This window comes from Rhamphochromis longiceps, linkage group LG22 (assembly GCF_057381845.1).
Source record: "Rhamphochromis longiceps isolate RC_006_pf linkage group LG22, R_longiceps_female_GT1.1, whole genome shotgun sequence".
In the NCBI taxonomy this organism is placed as follows: Eukaryota; Metazoa; Chordata; class Actinopteri; order Cichliformes; family Cichlidae; genus Rhamphochromis; species Rhamphochromis longiceps.
In genome coordinates this window covers 28653698-28676792 of record NC_140577.1, presented here as the reverse complement: position 1 = coordinate 28676792, position 23095 = coordinate 28653698, and the positions used below count along the sequence as shown (strand labels likewise).

The following is a 23095-nucleotide window of genomic DNA, read 5'->3' as shown; positions in this document are numbered from 1 at the left end:
TGGATGGAAACTGGAAAATGAGAATAATAATGTGTTTGCCCCTATTTGAGCATTTCATTCATTTGACCCGTAATTGCAAAACAACAAAATAATGAGTGTGTCTGCCGCAGACAGCTGCATACAGCATCAGCTGCATAAAGGAAGTGGCAGAAAGCTGCCGATAAACTGCCATTGTGCTGTTTAGACAAGACATGTTTTTATTGCTTCAGACACTCGCTGGAGCAGAAGAGAAACCCACTGTCTTGCAATTTTCAATTCAATTATTTACGGAAGGAAACGCATTTGAGTCATAAGCTCTTTCCATGCAGGTACATCCTGTCTGTGCTCTAGTCAAATGAAAAGTAGTGCAAATGATAATAACGCTCATAAAATACAAACGAAGACAGAAAAAGTGTCAGTTTTGTCAGCGTTCTCCGATTAGGAATGTGATCTGCATTGCCTGGAGAGAAAAAACATAAACATAATAATGTTTTTTTCCCTTTATTTGAGACCAAAGACTTGTCTGTTAATATTGCATACAAGCACATGTAACTCCTGACAGTCTCTGTTTAGTACAGCTAAGAAGTGCGTGTTGCCCTGAGGGCACCTCAGTTAGATAAATACCACAAACATAAAAAAAACTAAAATCCACGAGTAACATAAAAAAATGTGGCATAAAACACTTTTTAATGTATGATTAATTCTAAAGCACCAGTCAGTTGTGCTAAATTGAACCCAGAGCAGTGTAGCTGCACATTCTCTATGAAGTACAACGCTGGCTGGGCTTTCATTCATTTTCTATGCTCCTTTTTTTCTCATCCGCAGCTTTCGTTTGCACCACAAAAAGGTGTCATTAGATCTATAATTCAAAGTCTTTCAAAGTTTTTGACACGAACGGTTTGAATATCCTTGAACATCCAAAGCCACTGCGGGCTCTTGGGTAATTAGCGCTTGAATCAGTGCCGATGTAGCGCTCATTATATTTCTTAGCTGTGAACTTTCGCTTCATATATATTGTTTACCGAAGTGTGGCCACTAAGAGCACCCACACTGCCTTATTAGAAAACCGCTGACCCAGTGCTCTTTTCACATTTACATTAAAGCAACACTGGTTCTTACCACTTTGGTATTATTGGTAATCAGTTATTAAAAATGAAACCATGATAATTGAAGACAAAGTAAAGTTTCTCTTAAATTGTGGGTTTTAGTGTAGCATGGGATTAAATGAACAGCTGCTTTTTAACATTCACTGAACAACTCAACATTTTGTCAAACTGGATTGTCAGAGGAGAGTGACAGGGTGAATATTTGAGATGCCTGAGCATTAAGAAAGAAGGTAGTCAAGGGCAGTTAGTCTAGCTAAGCATGCAGGCTGGATGGTGACGGTGAAACAACTAGACAAGAATGAGTGAATCAGATCAATGGAGCATTGTTTGTCAAGAAATATTGGATGACAAATCACCAAATGTTGCTTTACAGTTTTGTTGTTGTGCAGGACTAATAAATGAGACACAGAGTGCTAATCTGACTGATTTAGGAAGCCAGTAGCAAGCTCTTCATGATAAGATAAGATAAGATAACCTTTATTAGTCCCACACGTGGGAAATTTGTTTTGTCACAGCAGGAAGTGGACAGTGCAAAAGTTATGACGCAAAAATTAGAATACAATAAGAATAAATACAGTACACAGCTGTACAGAATAGAATAAAATAATATACTATATACAGTAGAATAAAATAGAATAAAAATATACAATAAGATAAAAATAGAATACGAATGCTATATACAACTGAGTAAAAATACAACGATGCCAGAAAAGATTATTGCACTTAGTGTTATAAACTAGGGACTCACTATATAGATATATATGAAATTTAGATCTTCTCTGTCAGATCTGGTGTTTAGTTTAAGGAAAAAACACTGTTCAAGACCATTACCATATTTAATAATACTAATGTTATACTTTATATACCTGCTGATTATAGTACATATAGCTTATAGCTTTAAAAGGCAATTTTTGTCATTAAAAACTACAGAATGTACGAAAACTTTCACCACCAGGGGCACCATTTTACCAGGTGTGTTGAAATATTAAAAAAACCTCTTCTTAATTTCTTCAGTCAGTTTCCAGAGCTGTGACTTTTTGAGCTGGGGCCCAAACATCACAGCTCTGAGTGCACAGGGTTGCTTAAATAATCAACCCACTGGGTCGCTTTTTGGAGGAAGATTTGCTCAAATAAAAGATAACAGAAAGAGTCATAGAAACAAACAGTTACCTGTAGTGTTTGCACTGCAGATCAAAGTGAGTCACAGCATGTGACTCACTTTGATGATCCTCCTGGTTGTCATTGTCTACTGACAATGTGGGTTCACCCCAACCCAGTATCACGGCAAAACGTGTAATAGACACACCGGTCCACCGTGACCATTTCATGCTTTGCTTCTAAAAACACGTGAATAGGGCACGCATGCTGAAGTTGGATTAACAGCAGGTGGAGGTAATATATTTAAAGCCACGAAGTCTGTAACAAACAAAAAACGTATGAAGTGCATTCCAGGGTCCTTAATCACCAGAAACGATTAAGCTGAGCAGCTAATATGTATATACATGTTAATTTATTAATAATGTCTGTTTAAACACTTCCTCATGATTATTTTCATGTTGGTTCGAAATAAAATCTCCCTCTGCTGTTACTGCAACTTACTGCAATTTCTGTATGTGTGTATATTTCATGTTTTTTAGAAGCAAATCGTGAAATGGACACTGTGGACCAGCTTTGCGTGTAATAGATGCGTGATATCGGGTTGTACACCCAGTGTGAACATAGTGTATTTATGCCATAGCTCTGAAATTGTTAGACTTAATGACCCAGTTGCTTCCGTCCCTAACTTGACTCTGTAGCATGCAGCTGAAGTCATGCATAATCCCACAAAATCTACCCAGCTTATGAATTTTAAATGGGAAGACCTAAATCACAGAGCTGCTTTTAAGTGATTCCATTTCTAATAGGAAAGCAGACAGCTGGGGCGGTGTCCCGTCGTGGGACGACGTCACTCAGGCTGACATATTTTATAGATTGTAAATATATTTTCATGTGTGCATAGGTTGGAAAGTTGACACATTTGATGCAAGAGAAACTTTAAAAAAAAACAAAAAACTCCCAAACACGAAGGGGCTCAGGGAAGAGCAGACGCACATGGAGAAGAGAGGTGCTGTTGTGCTTTTTCAGTTTCTTTTAACTCTGTTTTTATTTTTCTTGTTTTGTACTCTTCAAGTTAATTGCCAAGTTCTGTGCACACCATTCAGCAACACTCTTGACTTGTGAAGTTGTGTGGAAAATGAAAAGAATTGAGCTGTTTTTATGCCAATATTATGTCTCAGCTGAACAGAGACCCATATGGATTGAATGAATAAAATATTGAGTTTTGAAGTTTTTTCTTAAGTTATGCTTCACTCTGACATTCTGCTCTGTGAGCTCTGAAGGAGCCACTTGGCCTAAACATTACTAAATATGGATATCATGTTCCCCTCATGGGGATTATTGCTGCTGAAACTTGTTGCTTTTTCTTATCGCTGAAGAACAAAAGCCTTCTCTGTGTACACATATATACTAGCTGTAAATGTAGGACCATTTTTGGACCATGATTCTTGTTTACTACACTTATGTGTTGGGGTTTCAACCTTTACCATGTCTTCTTATGTCTGAGTCTTCATAGTGTCTGTCTGGATTGGCCCTCTGTCACTCTGATTCCTGTGTTACTGTGAAGATTAGATCCTCGTGTTTCTTTGTTCAGAACACATGATTAAATTTTGGGGGTTTATTGAGACTTCTTTGTATCCAAATGCCAACACACGAGGGAGGCCTTGAAAACAGAAAATAAACCTTTATTTAACCCGATAACTAAAAAAGTGAAGCCAAAGGCTCGGTCAAACAAAACAGGAACTCCTGCATGAAGAGGGCAAAGAGATGGACTGATAAAAGACTGAATGAGTTGGAAAAGGTAGAAGCAATGAAGGCTGGAAAAATATTGGAAAAGAGGGGAAAATGAACAAAGGCTGGAAAGGACAACACTAAAACATAAGAGAAAATTTACCTTGAATATAAAGTAGGAAGGAACTAAAAGAAGAAACTCCGGGAAAAAAGAAGACAGAGATGGGGGACACTGAAAGAAAGAAGAAGCAAGAAACTAGAAACACAAAGGAGTGCCACAGATAACAGTTATTGTTGTTGGTGATTTGTCCTGGTCAAATTAGCAGCAGTCTTCTACATGTAGAAGATTGTACAGTGAAACTCTTCAGCTGAAATGATTTGGAGATCCTTTTAAATCTCTTGCCAGGCTTATATGAAGCCACCAGAGATCTTTCGCTCTTGACACCAAACACTTCAGCAAAGATGAGCACCAGGTTTAAATAAAACATGTTCCTCTTGTCACTTCTTAGAGAGAGATTTTAGGCTGTGCCAGAGGACCAGGATTATGACGATATCTTTAGCTGGCTCCAACGACTAACAAAGAAAGAAGCAAAGTCTAGTTGAGTAATGGGAGCATAAGCAGCTTGTATGATGTTATATATGGCGGTTATTGTGACCAAGCCAACAGGGATGTAGCATAAAAAACAAATAGTGGAAGAGTAACGGCTCCATGTCATGGCCTCAGTTCAGTAGTTATTATCAGCTGTGCGGCCTGCGTTCATCAGATGATGGTATCCTACTAATGCTTATTAAACCCATGTTGCACGCTGCGGCTTTTAAGGAGGTTCTAATCATTGGCATCTAATCTAGAACACCAGATTATAATTTAAAAATGTTGGTGGTTTTATTAAATGTAGGTTCACAGATACATTTTCCAATGTATCTGTGAAATTAGAACTATAAATAACGCTTTATATCATATGAGTATATAACCTTCATGCGTAGGCACTGTTTCGATCTAGTAATAATGAAATAGAGTGAAAGATTTCCACTTCTTACGTTTTCACATAACCGTGGAAGCAAATATATTGAAAAAAAGATTTAGCTGCTCTTCAGCAATAATGAAAAAATCGACATGTTTAAGCAGCAACAGCCCTCATCAGGGGAACAGGATGTACATACATATTCAACAATATGTAGGCCAAGTGGCTCCTCAAGATGTTTTAAGGAAATCTTCAAAATTCAATGTTTCATTAATTTATTCCATTTGGGTCTTGGAGCAACTGACACACATTGGCTTCAAAAGCTCTATCAACCCACTGAATTTCTTCACGAGTCGCCGTCTTCTGTTGAATGAGAGATTCACATAAAGCACAGCCAGTGTAACAAGAGTAAAGACTTCTGATGCTACACTGTCAGGAAATAAAGTACCTCATTGTACCTTTAGGGGTACAAGGCTACAGTCATTGCACCCTTATACCTGGAGACAAGGACAGATCCTTTTTCAGGTTCACCTTGGGAGTTATGTTTCCTATAGATTGATCTATTTGACAGAAGGCTGTCTTTTAGAGATCTTTATTAGGACTGAACTAAACAGTGCGTAGGTATAAATCAGGTGTACTAATCTAAAGGAAATGGGGTGCAGCTGATTTATAAGAAACATTTCTATCTCTTATAAATGCAAAAAAAATAAAAAATGCTTATGCAAATGACTATTTTTCAAAATTCTTTGGATACAAAATTTGATTAATTGCCCAGCCCTGATTTGTAGCCTTGTAGGTTTTTTATACCTCAGCTGTAAAAGGCTGATGGTGTTGTCTACCTGCCGGGCAGGTGAGCCACCCTGACACCCAAGCTTGTGAATGTGAAGTGCCGTAGGAGTTTCACATCGATACCATAGGTGTTTCTTTTAAAAATCTCAAACAAGGTTGAATCTTAGGCTACGTCCACACATACCCAGGTATTTTTGAAAACGCAGATTTTTCTATGCGTTTGCGCCTTTCGTCCACACGTAAACGGCGTTTTCGGTCACTGAAAACTGAGATTTTTAAAAACTCCGGCCAGGGTGGATATTTTTGAAAACTCAGTTTTTGCATTTACGTGTGGACGAGAAAAACGCAGAAAACGCAGCGTCAAAGGTGTGCGCCTTTTTTGACGTCACACTGTGCGCCACGTTATTATTTCGGTGAAATGAATTTCTACAATACTGTTTCTGTTAATTCTACTCTCTGCAGTGTTTAAATGCTTACATATACACACAGTTACTGTCCCTCCACACATACGACTCGGTTCTGCTTCTGTGCCCCATCCTTGTTTACTATTTCCCAACGGGGCTTCTAGACTTCTGATTGGCCAACATTTCTACATGGTTAAGAATATAGCGCCACCTGCTGCTTTGGCATGTTCCTAGCAGCGTTTTCCTTCATTTCTACGTTTACGTGTGGACGGGATTATTTTTTAAAACGAAAACGGAAAATCTCCGTTTTCAAAAATACCCGTGTACGTGTGGACGTAGCCTTAGTGACCTCGACCTCAAGGTCAAGTCAGAGGTCAAGTCTTCTTAACATTGTTTGGTTGGGGTTGAGAGGAAGGAGGCAAGACAAAAGACATGCTGTGAACGAGGGTTAGACAATAATAAAATCTTTAAAAACTTAAAGTAAAATTAGTCTCTTGTTGCAGTATCAGGAAACACTGTCTACAGGTGTAACTTTTAATAGTTTGGGAACCTTTTTGGTCCAGAAAATTAGCCTGAGATGGTACATTTATGTAGGTTTTATTTGCAGGGAGACTCTTACTGTACCCCTGTTTCTGAGAGCGTACCTTAAACAAGGGGCGATCATGGCTCAAGAGTTGGGAGTTCGCCTTATAATCGGAAGGTTGCCGGTTCGAGCTTGAACAGTCTCGGTTGTTGTGTCCTTGGGCAAGACACTTCACCCGTTGCCTACTGGTGGTAGTCAGAGTGGTGGTGCCAGTGTCCGGCAGCCTCGCCTCTGTCAGTGCGCCCCAGGGTGGCTGTGGCTACAATGTAGCTTGCCATCACCAGTGGGTGTGTGAATGGGTGGATGACTGGTTGTGTAAAGCACTTTGGGGTCCTTAGGGACTAGAAAAAGCGCTATACAAATACAGGCCATTTACCATTTACCAATTTCAGATGCAAGAAGTTAGGGTGAAAATAGGGCTGCTCAATTAATCGAATTTTAATCATGATTACGATCTGGGCTTTCAACGATCATTAAAAATGACTGAGCCGATTATTAGCCCCTCCCTCATGCTTTATTCTCGTGCTGTTCCGTGTGGCAATTCGAGCGCACCTCTCTGCATTTCGAACACGTGTCACAACAATTAAGAGCAGCGGTCCCCAACCTTTTTTGCGCCACGGACCGGTTTATGCCCGACAATATTTTCATGGACCGGCCTTTAAGGTGTCGCGGATAAATACAACAAAATAAAACTAGTAGCGGTACCGAAAAAAAGAAAATTTATTCATAACACACGTGAAAAGACCCAGGAAAACCGAGTAAACGATAAAAAACAAAATAACGCTGAAAACAGATAAAAACCCTGAAAACTATACATTTCACACCTGAGCCTCAACTCTCGTGGCCCGGTACCAAACGACTCACGGGCCGGTACCGGTCCGAGGCCCGGGGGTTGGGGACCGCTGATTAAGAGGACCCGAGGGAAGCTCGGAAAGCTAAGCAGAAGTTATTTGGAGAGGAGAGTGACTGCTGGTTGAAAAGAGAGGTAAAAAAAACTTCAGTGGTGTGGAAACATTATGGGTTCGCGGAGTCAGACGTGGATCAAGTAGACATAGTGTGTAAACTTTGCTACAGTGTCGTAGCTGCACCACAGAGCAACACTGCAAATTTCACTAAACATAGATGTTTACATTTTTCATTTATTTTTTATATTGCAAACATTTGCACTGTTATCAGTATTTGCACACTATTTTATATTATTTTTTGACAATCTTTAAAGTCATTATTCAATACATTGTTATGGTTAAATAAATATCGTCAAATAATCGAGATCTCAGTTTCAGTGAAAATAATCATGATTATCATTTTTGCCATAATCGAGCAGCCCTAGGTGAAAATTCAATAGAGGTTTTTGTCGTGCCTCGTGCATAGACAAGCAAATTGAGTTGGAACAGAGGAATCTGATAGAGCTGGTAGGAAAGAAAAAAGAAAACAACAGGCACACAGTGCATGTGTCAGTGATGCATGTTTCATCTCTTTGGTGTGAGCAGGACTCTGAGGTGGAGGAGCTTCTCAGTTCCACATTTTCTACATTTCTGTGCCGCAAACAGGATTTTGAAGGAAACTGTGGTTGGTTAATTTGCACTAGCTGATTCTGATGCCATGTTTAGAGGGTGAGCTCATTTGAAACTGCTGTTTTGGCTGCCTATTACACCTGCTGATTGATTGCACTGCCCTGTTGGGGCTCATTTGGACTTGAAATACAGCGTTTTCTTGTGCTGTAAGCTTGAGGGGGGGATGCAGTTGAATCACAGTCTCACTTACTGTCTCCCAACGTAAAGCCTGGTGAAAGGAGGAAACTATGTCTTGGCATGTTGCTAGGTGATGCATTAATATTAATGTTGTCTTTTTTCTCAGAAAAACATTAACTCCGTGCCCCCTTTGGGATAAACCAAAGCTTAAAGATATCTCCATCTCGCTGATACTTCTTTTATCCCCGTTAAAACTCGTATCAAAGGTTTTAATTACATTCTGCTAATGTAATGCTGCAGAGCTTTGTTGGGAAATTACAATTGGCTCGCAGTTTCTAGTTTGCAGAGCTGATATGGTCAGCTCTTGTAATTGAAAAACGGGTATGTGGTGCATCTGCTCATGTGATGTGTTAAACCAGAGTGTGTTCAACTTTATAGAAACAGAAACAGACCTTGTTTTGCCTTCATCTAATCACTGTCAGATCAGATTCTCAAGTCGTCTTCGTAAACCTCGACTCAAAAAAACAAAGGTTGATTGTTCTGGTTTTATCTAATGTTTTTTTTGTCCTGTTGGAAAATCATTTTGTGCGGGAGACATAAATCTGTGATGGAGTTCACCTTCTCCCTCACCCTTTCCTCCTGTTGGGCTTTTAGCCCCGAGTCTTTTGTCGCGGACCCCTCCTGCACCTCTCTGCAAAACCATTTTCCTGGCGCTGAAACACAGATGTTATCCATCTGATTAAATGTTCAAGGTTACATCTCCAAATACATCAAAGTCTCCCTCTCCCGAAAGAAGAGGCGTGACAGCCAGTATTTTTGGTAGCCTGGAGGTGCAAGTGCCAGTGTCCTCCCTTTCATTTTTTTCCACAGGAACATGAAAGAGACTGCAGCGCATGTCGTGTGTGCTCAAGTAAATCGGTGTCTCTGCTCAAATTAGAAAGTATTAATGATGGCTGTGACTCAGCCAATAGGTGAGATGGGTGATACTGAAGGGAACTAAGAGTTTGACAGTAAAAATATACTGATGAGGGTCATTTTCTTTCCCATTTCCAGGCTTAGAAAAGATCTGTGTCCCCACAGAGAGAGTCCCAATAGCATCTCAATTTATTTTTTTTATAATCATGGTAATAATGAATTTTGAATATCACTTGTTATATATACTATATACTGTTTATTGGTAATTTAGTAATTCATTCACCTTAAATTCATGTGACACATGCATCACAGGAGTCACAGTGAGGTAAGATAAGCAAATGTGTCATCCATTACACCATGGAGCCTCTAATTTGTATTACACAAACAAATGTCATAATTTAATTAAGCAATAATTTTATTGTTGACAGATTATGATCAGTGAGATTTACCAAACAAACCAAGCATGTTATGGTCAATTCAGTGACTTCAAGCCCAAATCACCAACAGCATTCTGGATAGTTGGTTTGATGTGATAGTGCTTATACAGTGGGGAAAATAAGTATTTGACACAATAGCATTTTTATCAGTAAGGGAATTTCCAAGTGGACTATTGACACAACATTTCCACCAGATGTTGCCATCAAGCCAAATATTGACGTCATACAAACAAATCAGAACATATAAGTATACAAGTTAAACCACAATAAATAAAGTGAAATGACACAGGGAATAAGTATTGAATACATGGAGATAACAAGGGGCAAAATGACATAGAAAGCCAGGAGATCACCTGAAATCTGTCAGTATTGATAGAGAAATCCTGTCCCCTATCAGTACTAATTGATATCAGCTGCTTTAGTCCTAATTGATGGCCTATAAAGGCTCCTCATTACCCAGAAGGCACACAGGAAAGACTTCATGATGGGTAAAAGCAAAGAACTCTCTCAAGATCTTCGTAATCTTATCGTTGAAAAGCATTTTGATGGGAATGGTTATAGGTGCATTTCCAGAATGCTGAATGTTCCTGTGAGCACTGTGGGGGCCATTATCCGGAAATGGAAAGTGCATCAGTTCACCATAAACCTGCCACGATCAGGTGCTCCACGCAAGATCCCTGTCCGAGGAGTCCAAAGAATAATCAGGAGGGTTCTCCAAGAGCCAAGAACCACTCGGACAGAACTTCAGGAAGACCTTGCATCAGCAGGTACTGTTGTTTCAAAGAAAACTATAAGCAATGCACTGAACCGCCATGGCATCCATGCACGCTCACCACGCAAGACTCCATTGCTGAACAAAAAGCATGTCAAGGCTCGGTTAAAATTTGCGCAACAGCATTTGGAGAAGCCTGTGGATTATTGGACGACTATAGTATGGTCAGATGAAAGCAAAATTGAACTTTTTGGCAGTCATTCTACACACCATGTTTGGAGAAGAAATGGCACTGCTCACCACCCCAAGAACACCATACCAACAGTCAAGTTTGGGGGTGGAAGCATCATGGTTTGGGGCTGCTTTTCAGCAAGGGGTACTGGCAGACTTCATATTATTGAAGGCAGGATGAATGGAGAGATGTACCGGGACATTCTGGATAAAAATCTGCTGCCATCTACCAGGAAGCTAAAAATGAAAAGAGGGTGGACATTTCAGCAAGACAATGATCCCAAACACAAGGCCAAGGAAACAATGAAGTGGTTTCAAAGAAAGAAAATCAAGTTGCTTGAATGGCCCAGTCAATCACCTGACCTAAATCCCATAGAAAATCTATGGAGAGAACTGAAGATTAAAGTTCATAAAAGAGGCCCAAGGAACCTTCAAGATTTAAAGACCGTTTGTGTGGAAGAATGGGCCAGAATCACTCCTGAGCAATGCAGACGACTGGTCTATCCATACAAGAGGCGTCTAGAAGCTGTAATCACCAACAAAGGCTTTTCTACAAAGTATTGAATAAAGTGTGTTCAATACTTATTCCCTGTGTCATTTCACTTTATTTATTATGGTTTAACTTGTATACTTATATGTTCTGATTTGATTGTATGACTTCAATATTTGGCTTGATGGCAACATCTGGTGGAAATGTTGTGTCAATAGTCCACTTGGAAATCCCCTTACTGATAAAAATGCTGATGTGTCAAATACTTATTTTCCCCGCTGTATGCTGTGTCGGGGTTCTTACCAAACGTGGTGATGTGTACTATGGCCAAACATTGGTCTCGTCTTGTAACCAAAAGTCTTGCGAGTTGTTCAGATGCTTTGTTGGAGCCTTGCTCCAGGCAACATTTCCAAACAAGCTGTACTTGTTCAGCCTTCTTCTAATTGTACCGTCTGCAACTTTAACATTTAACATTGTAACTGAGGCCTTCAGAGCCAGACATTTGGATCTCTTGTTTCTTTATCACCGAATGGTCTGAGTTTGGGGTAAATTTACTGGGACAGCTGCTCCTGGCATGATTGTGGTGTTGTGTTAACATACACCTGCCAAAGCTTCTGCTCTCATAGAGGTGCTCATTCTTTTGAGCACTTTTTTTTGTATTAACAATTTCAATATGCAAAAATATTTAGGAGCTAAATGAGCGCCCTCTTTTTGACTCACCCTTCATGCTGCAGCTTTCTCTGCCAGAATGAGAAAGGTGGATGGCTGCTGTCACCCTGCAGCAAAGTTTACAAGAAATGATATGATTAGAAGATTGTGGCAGACGGAGCAGTTTTCCTGCATACAGACAGCTTTCATTTGAGTTTCTTCTGCATTCATTTGCACTCTCACAACAAAACAAAGCAACAGTGGATAAGAGCAGGTGAAGAAATTGCTTTTCTTCACGTGACTGGAAACCTTTATTGGCATTTTAATGCGTAAATACAGACTGCAAGGAAACAGTAGAAAGAACTAGTTAGTGAGGGTTTAATTTCATTCAGACTCACAGGTGAAGTTATTAGTGGAAACAGTCACCACCTGAAAAAATCAGGTACATTCAGCTGCTCCCTCGCCACAAGGGATTACGCTGCATGTTCAATTAGACAGAGGTTTATACCAGATGCCCTTTCCTACTGGAAACAAACCAGCAACCTTTGGCTTAGCAAGTGTTCAAGAAGTAACAAGAAACAAGGATACGCAATGGAAAACATAAAATAGCAAGAGAAATTATGAATACCAGTAAAAGAACAAAAGCCAGAAAGCAGAAAGAATAATACAATAACAATATATCAATGGGAAATAATTATAAGCAGGCAATAAAAAAGAAATCTAAGATAAAGATCACATATAATAAAAGCACATGAAAAAATAAGACTGTAAAAAATGTGTTTTCAGAAGTAATTTAAAGTAGGTCAGTACTTAAAACTGACTCAGAACATACTGTACTGCTGTCACTGGTTCAGTTGTGTTTATTTTGTTCTCCCCCTGAAGTGAGGGGGTATGTAATCGGTGCTGTCTGTCTTTGCTACCAGTCTAGCACCCACAGTTTTCAAGATATCGTTTTCACATTTTGTGTGATGGTGGAAACCAATAACAGCTCGAGCTGATTTAATTTAGGTGAAAATCGGGTCAAGGTCAAAACTTTATATTACCCACAATTTTCATGGATCTTAGTCAAACTTCACAACAATATACTAGGTCTTGGGGGACATGAGTACCTAGGTTGGTTAAGCATTTGACCTTTACCTTCATTGTTAGCGCCCAAGGTCAAAATTGACCTTGAAAAAAAATTCAAGAAACCATGGGGAGAGCTGTAAAACACATTTTATTAAACGCACTCTATGTCAGCCCTATGGCATCACAATGATGCCATAAATGTTCACAAAATCACACATTGCATAAATATATCTTAAAATCTCAAGTTTTTACAGCTTCTGAAAGACACAGATTTCAGCCAATTCTGCTTAATCACATGAGTAAACATAATAAAATACCGTTTTAGTATGCAAGGCTTCGAGGTAATAGGGTCAGGGGTTTAGGTTCCATTGGATCATCTCCAACCTTTAAAACACTTGTTTTGTTTGAGCTCGTTAAAACATTATTTTTTCAGAACGACACTAAATGACTTCTCAGTGACGCAAAAAGATTTAATATACTGCACCAGATTTCCATATTCTTTCATGTTTCATTTATGCCCAATTTTAGGTTGCAATGTGGAATTTTATAGTTTACAGTTTGATAGTTATAGCTTTTACTGTGTATTAGAAAAGTTGGAGAAAATCATGAAAAACACTCCTCTAAACAAAGCTTTACTTGTAAAATTGTTTGAGGTTCTTGCAGAGGAGAAAAAACCTAAATATTTGCTTTTTAGTAACAATTTACTCTGTGTTTGTGTGTTTTGTAAATGTGCTGTAGCTGGGTTTTGAAAAAAAGACACAATCCTAATGTGTCAAATTGAAAAACTTTAAGGAGCCTTTTGACATTTTCTCAGCAATTTGAGAAGCAGCATTCACTTGAGGTTGAACAGTTCAGGACTTTGAAGAAAAAGCTTTTACCAGAAGCGAGTTTTGTGTTCATTACTGTGTGACACAAGTAGCCAGTGTAGCAGTTTCCAGGCATTATGACAGGCAAGGCTAACCGCTATCGTATACTGATGTACTCTCATCTTGTTCTTGTGCTGAAAACAGTGCATCCCAAAATAAAAGAAACTTCAATTATTCTTTCAGTGAAGATATGTATTTTTTGCACTAGTACTTCTCTGCTGCTCCAGACCTGTAAGTTCATGCTTTTCAACACAAGCTCATCTTTTTTTTTTCTTGCTTCTTTCCAGAGATTGAAAAAATTCAGAAAGACGAGGGGAAGGAGGAGGAGAAGTTCATCGATGTCGTCATCAACAAGAACATGAAACTGGGCCAGAAAGTTTTAATACCAGTCAAGCAGTTTCCTAAAGTAAGTGCTATGGTATCACCACCAGAGATTTCTCCAAGAATGTGATGTGCACAGATAGAGAATTTTAGATTGCGTTATTTATAGATAATGAAGTCAACTACAGTGGCTCTACTTTTGATTTAAATTCCTTCCAACAGCCACTTGACACTTTTTGTTGATGCTTTATGTTATTAGATGTAGCATATCCGGTAGATGGTGTTCAGGCAGAGAGTCGGATGACAGAACTGGGGTAGGACGATGTTAGGGAGGTTACTTTCTGTCTAAAGAACTGTTTAAGCTTTTGAAATGTGTAACTTTAATTCTAATTGTTCCTCTCTCCAGCACCAAACTCTCCTTTGTGTTGACCTTGGTCAGTGGCGCTGTGATGCATCTGTATATTAATTTGTCAACGAATAACCTCGCAGTGGATTTCATTTTATTGAATGTCAAACGATAGTATGACATAGCTTGTATGGGGAGAACGTGATTGCAATGTGGCCCATAAGTCACAAATATAGAGTCCAGGACGGTCGGCTTCACAATGACCTCCATGTAAAGCCGTTTTGAGTGATAATACTGTTGGCACATTTGAGAGCACTTCAGCCTCACCCGCTAGCAGGAGCCTTCATCGACAGCTGCATTTACTGGAGCCACAAGCTCGATGCGTGACAGGGATTTCCCACTGGGAGCGTGATGAGGAGGCTTGGTGTAAAAGTGAGAGGGCTGCTCCTAGTTGGGGGACATCGCTCAAGTTTTCATCTCAGCCCCCACGGGAAGGATAGCGGCAACCTTCAGTATACCACTGGAGAGGACAAAGCTGAACCAACAAACCTCTAGGTTTGGTTTCATCAATCTCAACACCAGACTCAGAGTGACATTTCAGCATATAAACATCACCATGCTTTATTATTGTTATTATTTCACACGTAGCACTTAGTTTGTATTTGTGAAAGACTGTAGATCAAACAGGAGTTAACACTTTATGTACTTTTTAATGAAATATTATAAACTCGAAATTTTTACAAAAAAATGCAAAAAAAATGGTCCCTCGTAACATCTTTTTAAAACTTTAAAAATCAGTTTGCTCCATCTTTTCTTTCTTTAATTTTTATTTAATGAATTTGTCTGAGGCTTAAAAGGGATTTCATATATTTTTAAGGACTGAATCCCCTGCTGAACCTTGACAAACTATAGATAGATGCATTTTGTGAATTGTATAGGCATACACCAGGAATTCAAATAGAGTCAAATCTAATTTATCAATACGTACTGTATGTTACATTAATGCAGTCTCCATAGTTGTATTCTATAGATAATAATGCATGTAATGCTAACATTTTGCTAGCTAAAGCCTTTGAGACATTGCAGCTGTTTAAAGCACATTTCATGTTCATTCATGTTTTTAAAAATCTGTTTAAATAATAGTCAAATGAACTCAAAGTGTTTAAAAAGTAAAACCACATTTAGCTTAGATTTCCATATAAAGGTCTTTGTCTGTACTGTGGAAAGACGATACATTCGTCATCCGGTAAGGTTAAGATGCACTCTGTTGTAAACCTCAAAGTAATTCAGCTAAATAAAATAATCTCAATTAGCGCTGCCTGTGTATGACATACATATGTGTGTAATGCTATCTGAGACTGATCTGAGTCTCCCAGGTTCACAGCTAAACAGATTTGCTTTGACAACTTTGATAAGTAGAGCCACTAATATGCTGTTTAGAGCTCCTACAAGCCACCGGAGGAAGACAAATTCAATTTGTTCTATCTGACAGGTAGCAGTGGCAAGAGTGATCTGTCTGACTTGAATGGCTTTTCTCCTGAGCTGCGAGCATCACCTTTTGGCTTCTGGCATTGAAGTGGCACTGCCATTTTCCAAATGGCCATTTAGGAGCACGTGCAGAGAGGTTAAATCCATCGTCTGCAAACACGGCTTTTTATCAAAATGAAGCAGGCAAGGACACCATGCAGCAAATTCTAGGCTGAGATAGAGCCGTGTGTCAGCAGTGATTTTTAATACCCAACACTGATGAATTATTTAGAATTTCTAAAATACTGGAAAGAATGACGCTTACAAAGGGATCCACTATGTGGTGCGGGGTGTTGTGAACATGGCAGTACTGTTAAGTTAGCTGTCTTTTACGTTTAATCGAACCCTTGTCGACATAAATCACTATGACACATAATGTCACGCCTACCCAGGAACTAAAAATATTCTACCTTTTGAACGTCCATGCGCTATCAGAGCTCATCTGTACCCTTCTTGGTTCTGTAGGCCTTCTCCTAGAAAGCTCTCTTTTGGCACAAAGCACCACAGGTCATTAGTGAGGCGTAAGGAGTCCCACCGGTTTATTTCCAGTTCAGACTGTGGCGTTTCTCTGGGCTGGGAGCTGTGATTTATCCTTCTGCTGTCGCTCCTGTCCTGCTGTCCTCAGCATAATCACTCGGCACTGGCTCTCTGTGCGCACACCTTTCGCCAGACTTGCAGTAATACATTCAGCAAATGATGAAAAGAGCTCAGATGTACTCACCACCACTCCCGCCCCCTTCAAGTTAAGCATGATTAATCAGACATCCTTTCTCTTCCTGTGTCCCCTATTCTTTCTAATCATCCACAATTTTTTGGTTTGGGAAAACAAGCTGGGCCAAAATACAACAATTAACTTTTTTTTTTTTTTTTTTGGCAGGGAGGGGTCTGTGTATTTGCATCTTATTATTATTTTTCATTCAAGTAACAGCACAACAGAGCAGCAAGTGACAACCTGTGATTAAATACATCAGGTTGTTTTTTTTGGTGATTACAGAAAGCAGCAGCACAATCCTCTCACACAGTCTAATGACATGAAGCGGCTACAGAAGCCCGGGCAGGTTTTCATAAGTCATATAATCCTTCCTGATAACGGAAGCATTAGCCAAACCCCAAAGCATCAATCACACTGGAAGTCAGACAGATTTTGATATCTGATAAACAGCAGGGATTACAGCTATTTGCTCAGTATAGACTTATATATGTGGAGTACGGTCCATATGAGGAGATGTGTGCAGATGTACCGACTGCCTCATGATGTGTTCAAATAACGGGATTAAGACTTCTCTGTGACATTTACTGCATGATCCCTGTTTAAACAGCCACAAACTTAAAATAGCTCCAAACACATGCCATTACATCATGTCACTATATTGTCTGTAACATTAGTGTAACATGACTGGATTAAGCTGCTGCATAGCCATGGGGCAAAAATGAGCTGCTCTGCTCCTCTTTAAAGATCTCGTCCTGCCACACTTTTACATTAAAACAGGTTTACTGTGGGGTTATATGATGAAGGCAACACAATTTAGGAATGTGCATGCACCACTTGAGCACAGCTGGCTTTAACCTAGCTTTAAGAAACATAAGCATTGCTTGTCAATATTGAACACATCATGGCAGAAACATTTTGCTTTTGTTTTTTTGGAAAACCCAGAATGCACCATGAAAATGATTTCATCTGAAAGCTTTCAGAGACCATACATGCAAAACTGTTTACTGGTATTATAATATCTCTACTGGCAAGTGAAATATTGTTTGCCCATTTTTTATCCTTGAGACCTATTAGAATAGCTTTATTAGCATGTTAATTTTATTAGCACTTACAAATTATTCCTCTTTATATTTTTCATCTTGGTGCAACACTTTAGTTCATTCACTGTCTAATACAAGCTGCTTTAGCTCAAGGGCCACCCTCCTGCTAACTCATTACTTCTTCTTCTACTTCTTCTGAAGTGAGGATTTCTGACATTGTTAAGGCCAGATTATAGGAAAAAAACGTCTACGTAGGCATCAGATTATATATATATATGAACTCATCATTAAGGATAGAGAGGAGGTCACAAAACCCTCCAAACTCCCCAAAATGTCCAGAGAATAAATGAGGTGATATGTGTTAGTATTCTTCTGATTTCCCTCTATGGCCTAACTTAGTTAGCTGGTTAGCTTGAGTACCAAACACTACTTCTTGACTCCTTCAGTGATACGTATAACCATGGCTTTATTAGCTGGAGTGCTACATTTTTATTTATCAGTTTTTTAAAGAATAGTATATAAATGTAAAAAGACTTGGACCATCATTCATTTCTTTTATATTTTACTGAAAAACAGGAAATGGGTGCAACAATTTTTTGAAACACTGCAAACATAAATACAATTACAGCTTAGAAGGCAATTAACAGAGTTTGTGCAATTCTTACAAGTATGTTAGAATATATAGTAAATATTTGATATAATGTTGAGGTCCACTGAGATTTGCACAGTACTCTATAATTTCTCATATTTAGCTACCCAACTTGAGTTCCTTTTGAAGCTAACTACATGATGTGTTTTAGTGGTACTGTATATATTATATCATAAAAAATGACCAAAGTGAAGTGTTACCACAGAACCTAGAAAGGTTTGCCAATTCGCCCACTTGGTAATCCACACCTTATGCTTTTAGCTGTGTCAGTGTTAATCTTCAATACCCATGCTTGGCCTCAAACTTGACCAATTATTTTTGGAAACGAAATGCTTTGGCATTTAAAGCCATTTTTATATAAATGCCCGAGGCCCTAAATATCTTTTCCCCCATCACTGTCTGCCATTTCTCACCCTTTCTGCAGCTCCTTCATTAAACTATGGCTCTGCACTCATAGAAAGAGCAACAAAACCCTCCAAAAAACAGAGAATATTGTTTCCTCTAAAATGATGATCAAAATAACTATTTCAGAATTTGGTTTCCTGCTGATGAGCCTTATATATTCTGTTTTTGTGCTTTTTTTTGTTTGTTGTAACAAAAAGATCCAATGCAGTGATTGGATACAAAATACAACGTTAATTTGTCTAATTAGTGTAATGTGGTCTTGAAGAGGATGCTGGTGGGGGGATTTCTTCAGGTGTAGACTGTGTGGTTAGCGCAGACTAATGAGACAGTGTGTAGGATCTGAATTCAAACGAAGAGCACCCTGACACGTTTCTCTTTGAGTAGATTCTGTCTCTATTTAAACTGTCCTCTGTAGAAAACACTGTATCTAAATGAAGAAGGGCATTTGTCCTCTCAGCTCAGCAGAAAGCCAGCTTCTCTCTAATTGTGTCCCTTATTCCACTGAGCCTCAATTGCTCTGCCAGCAGAGTAAATTTATGTCTGCATTCATTTCTGTTTCACAGCCCGTCTGATTTTCTCTCCCTGTAAATTAGCTTCTTTTTGCTTTCTGCCTGATGCCCATGTATGCACATTTGATAGGGCTTCTACGCTACACTTGTACACAGTATACACAGCAACGCTTTGTTCCTGATCAGAAAATACTCTTTTCTGCTTGTTCAAGCGTTTTTACCCATCGGTGGGTACACACAGTTGGTAGCCAGAGGACTGAGATATCTGCACAAACATCCCGGACGTCGTGTCCGATACACAACCTGTCAGGAGGAAGGAAAGGGTGCATAAAAGCTTTGGTAATGCGCAAAGATGTCAACTGTGTGATCTGGCTCTGCAAATCATTGTTCAGGAGACGGCACAGCTCAATGATCAAAGCTCCATCCAGGTGGAAATGATGGATGCTCAGGACATCGGTTAAACTCAGCACATTTACAACATTTCCTGACACCCTCTGTTTGCCCTGGTGCCGCTGTCTGCTTTCATCATCCTTTTGTAAACTCGATTCCTTTCGAGGGGGCGCGCGCTTTGTTTGCGTAGATAATTTTGAATTGAATATTCTTCACCTGACAATTCATTTTGTCAGAGTTTTTGTGATGATTGATGCTTGTAGAATAGAATAGAATAATCCTTTAATTGTCCCACAAGGGGAAATTTGGGTGTAACAGCAGCAAGAAAGACACATATACAAACAAACAGTATAGAAGACACAGAACAGAAACATAGACAATTTTTACATATTTACATGAAGGACAATGGTAGTTGGAATTCTTAGTGGTTCTTACTTTTCACGTGACTCTTATGTTTCCCCCTTCTGTGTGTATAATAGGGCTGCCACAAACGATTATTTTGATAGTCGACTAGTCACCGATTATTTTTGCGATTAGTCGACTAATCAGATCATCATCCATTGGACGTAAAACTACAGCTTATTGCACCAGCAGCATCTGCTCTTATATAACTATCATTAGCTTACAGCTTTAAGTGTTTAAGGTCTGTGCTAACTAAAAATAAAGACAAGATGATAGTTTATTAAATTTTAATGAAATTTGCAGATTGTTTCGGTGAAGTTTAATAAACTCCTTGCTATCTAAAATATAACAGGACACTGGAGTATATTCTGGAGCATCTCACACTTCTGATAATCAGCTGTCTGCTTGACGTTTATTCAGCTGTGTAAAAACTATAACTTTAATCTCAGCCAAACCGATTTACTCAGGAACAAATAAAATACTAAAAAAAAAAAGCCAAACAATAACATTTTAAGTTATCTAAGTGACTCATATATATTTAACCTGAGTAGCGAAAGACGGCGGTGGGTTTGAAAACGATTTGCGGGGAGTCCGGTGTTCTCACGGCGCTAGTGAGCCTAGCCCCTGGCTCGATAACGAGCTAGTGGGTAACAGACGTCTCTGAAAACGTCGGAGCGCTTTTGAAAATATGTGGTGTCCTGATAAACTGAGCAGATATTTGAGGTTTACACAGCTACATTCTCACCTGAAAATATGTTAAACGTTTATTTTGTGACCCAGAAAGAATAATAAGAGTAACATTAAAACTAACTAGCTGCCGCCATTGTTGGAAACTGCACTGGGCCGCGCTATGAATTCTGGGACACAGCTGCTTCTTCTTCTTCTTCTTCTTCTTCGGGGTTTAACGGTAGCTGACATCCTTGTACATGCAATGCTGCCATCTTCTGTTTCAGTCCGTTATTACACTCTTAAATCCTGCTATTATTCCTGCGTCTTTTGTGATCGTACAAAGTTTCAAACGACGCGTCGACTATTAAATCAGTCGTCGACGATTTTGATAGTCGACGTAATCGTGACTAGTCGACAAATCGTGGCAGCCCTAGTGTATAACTGTTGTTTGAGTATATTCTTGGTTTACCTTCTGCTTTGCTTTGAAGTTCAGTTCCTCATGTCCCTGTGGTTTTTACTTTCCTCTTTTATTGCTTTACAGTACCAGTAGTAATAATAATAATAATAATAATAATGGATTGGATTTATATAGCACTTTTCAAGGCACCCAAAGCGCTTTACAATACCACTATTCATTCACTCTCGCATTCATACACTGGTGGAGGCAAGCTACGGTTGTAGCCACAGCTGCCCTGGGGCAGACTGACAGAAGCGAGGCTGCCATTTCGCGCCATCGGCCCCTCTGGCCAACACCAGTGCCTCATTATCACGCTCATTGAAATTAATGCTCGGCGGTGTGGCCAAAAATGAGTACTCGTGTATTTTTGAAGTATTTGGTCACCCGTTAGACGAAAGCAGAATCACTCTCATTTCTTAAAAACCTCCATTGAACAGTCACCGCTCCTCTCTCAGTCACAAAGTTCTGAGCATCTCTTCTCCTCATCCTCAGTCTGTCTTTACGCTTCTTGAATCTAGCAACAGAGTCCTCCCCAGCTGTTAACAGACTTTTATGCTACCTAGGTAGCTAAGATTACCCAGAAGCCTGTGCGCCTGCACTATGTAACTATGGCACATCTTAGTGTTAAAAATAGTCTCTGTCACAATTGTCTCAGAGTCGTGATATATTTTAGGAGTTGGCTTGTCCCAGGCTTGGCCATTGAGGGATGATATTTACTTTAAGTGTACAATCACATCCAGGCACAGGACTCTGTGTAATTACAAAAGCTGGAGGAACACACTGTATCTGAGAGCGGCTGGATTTCAGCCTGGCCGGGATAAAAACCCAGCAGTCAGTTACTGCATTAGAGCGAATCACTAAAGCTTGCTTCTCAAATCCTTCACCCAGGAATTGGCAGGAGCTTCCTAATAAGCACTCGCGTTCAGAACAAAAGGCAGGAGAGATATAGGTGAGGTGTAGAACAAAACTGGCTGTTTTTTTTTAACCTCCTGCTCGCTAATTGATGACCTAGATAGTGGAAGGAGACAGCTGTATAACTCACTGTTAAAGGGAAAACAGGGAGGAGGAGGAGGAATGCATCGTTCCCCTTTTGTCTCTCTGACCATCTTCAGCTGCTGGTGAAATTGTGATGAGGTTCTCTGACTTTGGTAGGTGTCTGTGCACAACACTGGAGATGGCAATGTGTAGCATTTGTGTTTTTGCACTTGAAAAGCAGTGACCTTGTGAAGTGATGTAGCTGCAGAAGCTTTCAATGGCCCAGAAATGCTACACGGAAACATTTATATTCAAATATACCAATCTTTGAGAGAATGTCATCAACTGACAAGGTAAAGCTCATGGGGAGATGTTCTTATGCCTTCATCACCTGCAAAATTAACAATAAATAAAACTGGCTGCCCAAGTTTGTTAATAAAAACTGCACTTAGGATAGAGAGTCATTTCTTCCTTTATATGCTGCCTGTTGGGTTTTTTGGCTAGCTCATTCACATCAAAATCATCTCTCCCAATAAAATGTATCTATTGTATCTATGTATTTCAGGGTTTTTTTTCTATTGCTGTTATTCTATTTTATGTTGAGGGAAAGTTCTTCATGTGGTTGTCTGTTTTTGTTCTTCCCTTGTTGTTTGGAGTTCACCTATGCCTCAGTGTCCCTGTCTCTGGTGCGTGTCTTATATTCCCCCTCAGTCTTTTCTTTGGTACATTGCACTCAGTATTTCCTGCTTTCTTGTCCTACTGGCTTTCTGCATTGGTTGTTAGAAGTTGTTTTTGGTTTTTGTTAAATAGACAATTTCAGTGTTCAGATCAAGATTCAAGCTCGCTTTTTTCCAACCTGGCAGTCTGCGTTGTGTCGAATATTGGTAACAAATCGTAATGTAACATAACATAATATAACATCACTTTGAAATAAAGTTATTGTAGTTAACTGAACTAAGAAGCTAAGAAATAAAACCTGAAAAACA

At 39.3% G+C, this 23095-nt stretch overlaps 1 protein-coding gene across 1 annotated transcript in view; it reads left to right on the top strand.

Moving 5' to 3' along the window:
* The window catches only part of khdrbs3 (KH domain containing, RNA binding, signal transduction associated 3), a 174007-nt gene that overhangs the window by 67127 nt on the left and 83785 nt on the right, over window positions 1–23095 (top strand). Inside the window, exon 2 of the mRNA XM_085396525.1 lies at window positions 13995–14113. Coding sequence (XP_085252651.1) covers window positions 13995–14113 — 119 coding nt within the window. The remainder of the gene's footprint in view (window positions 1–13994; window positions 14114–23095) is intronic.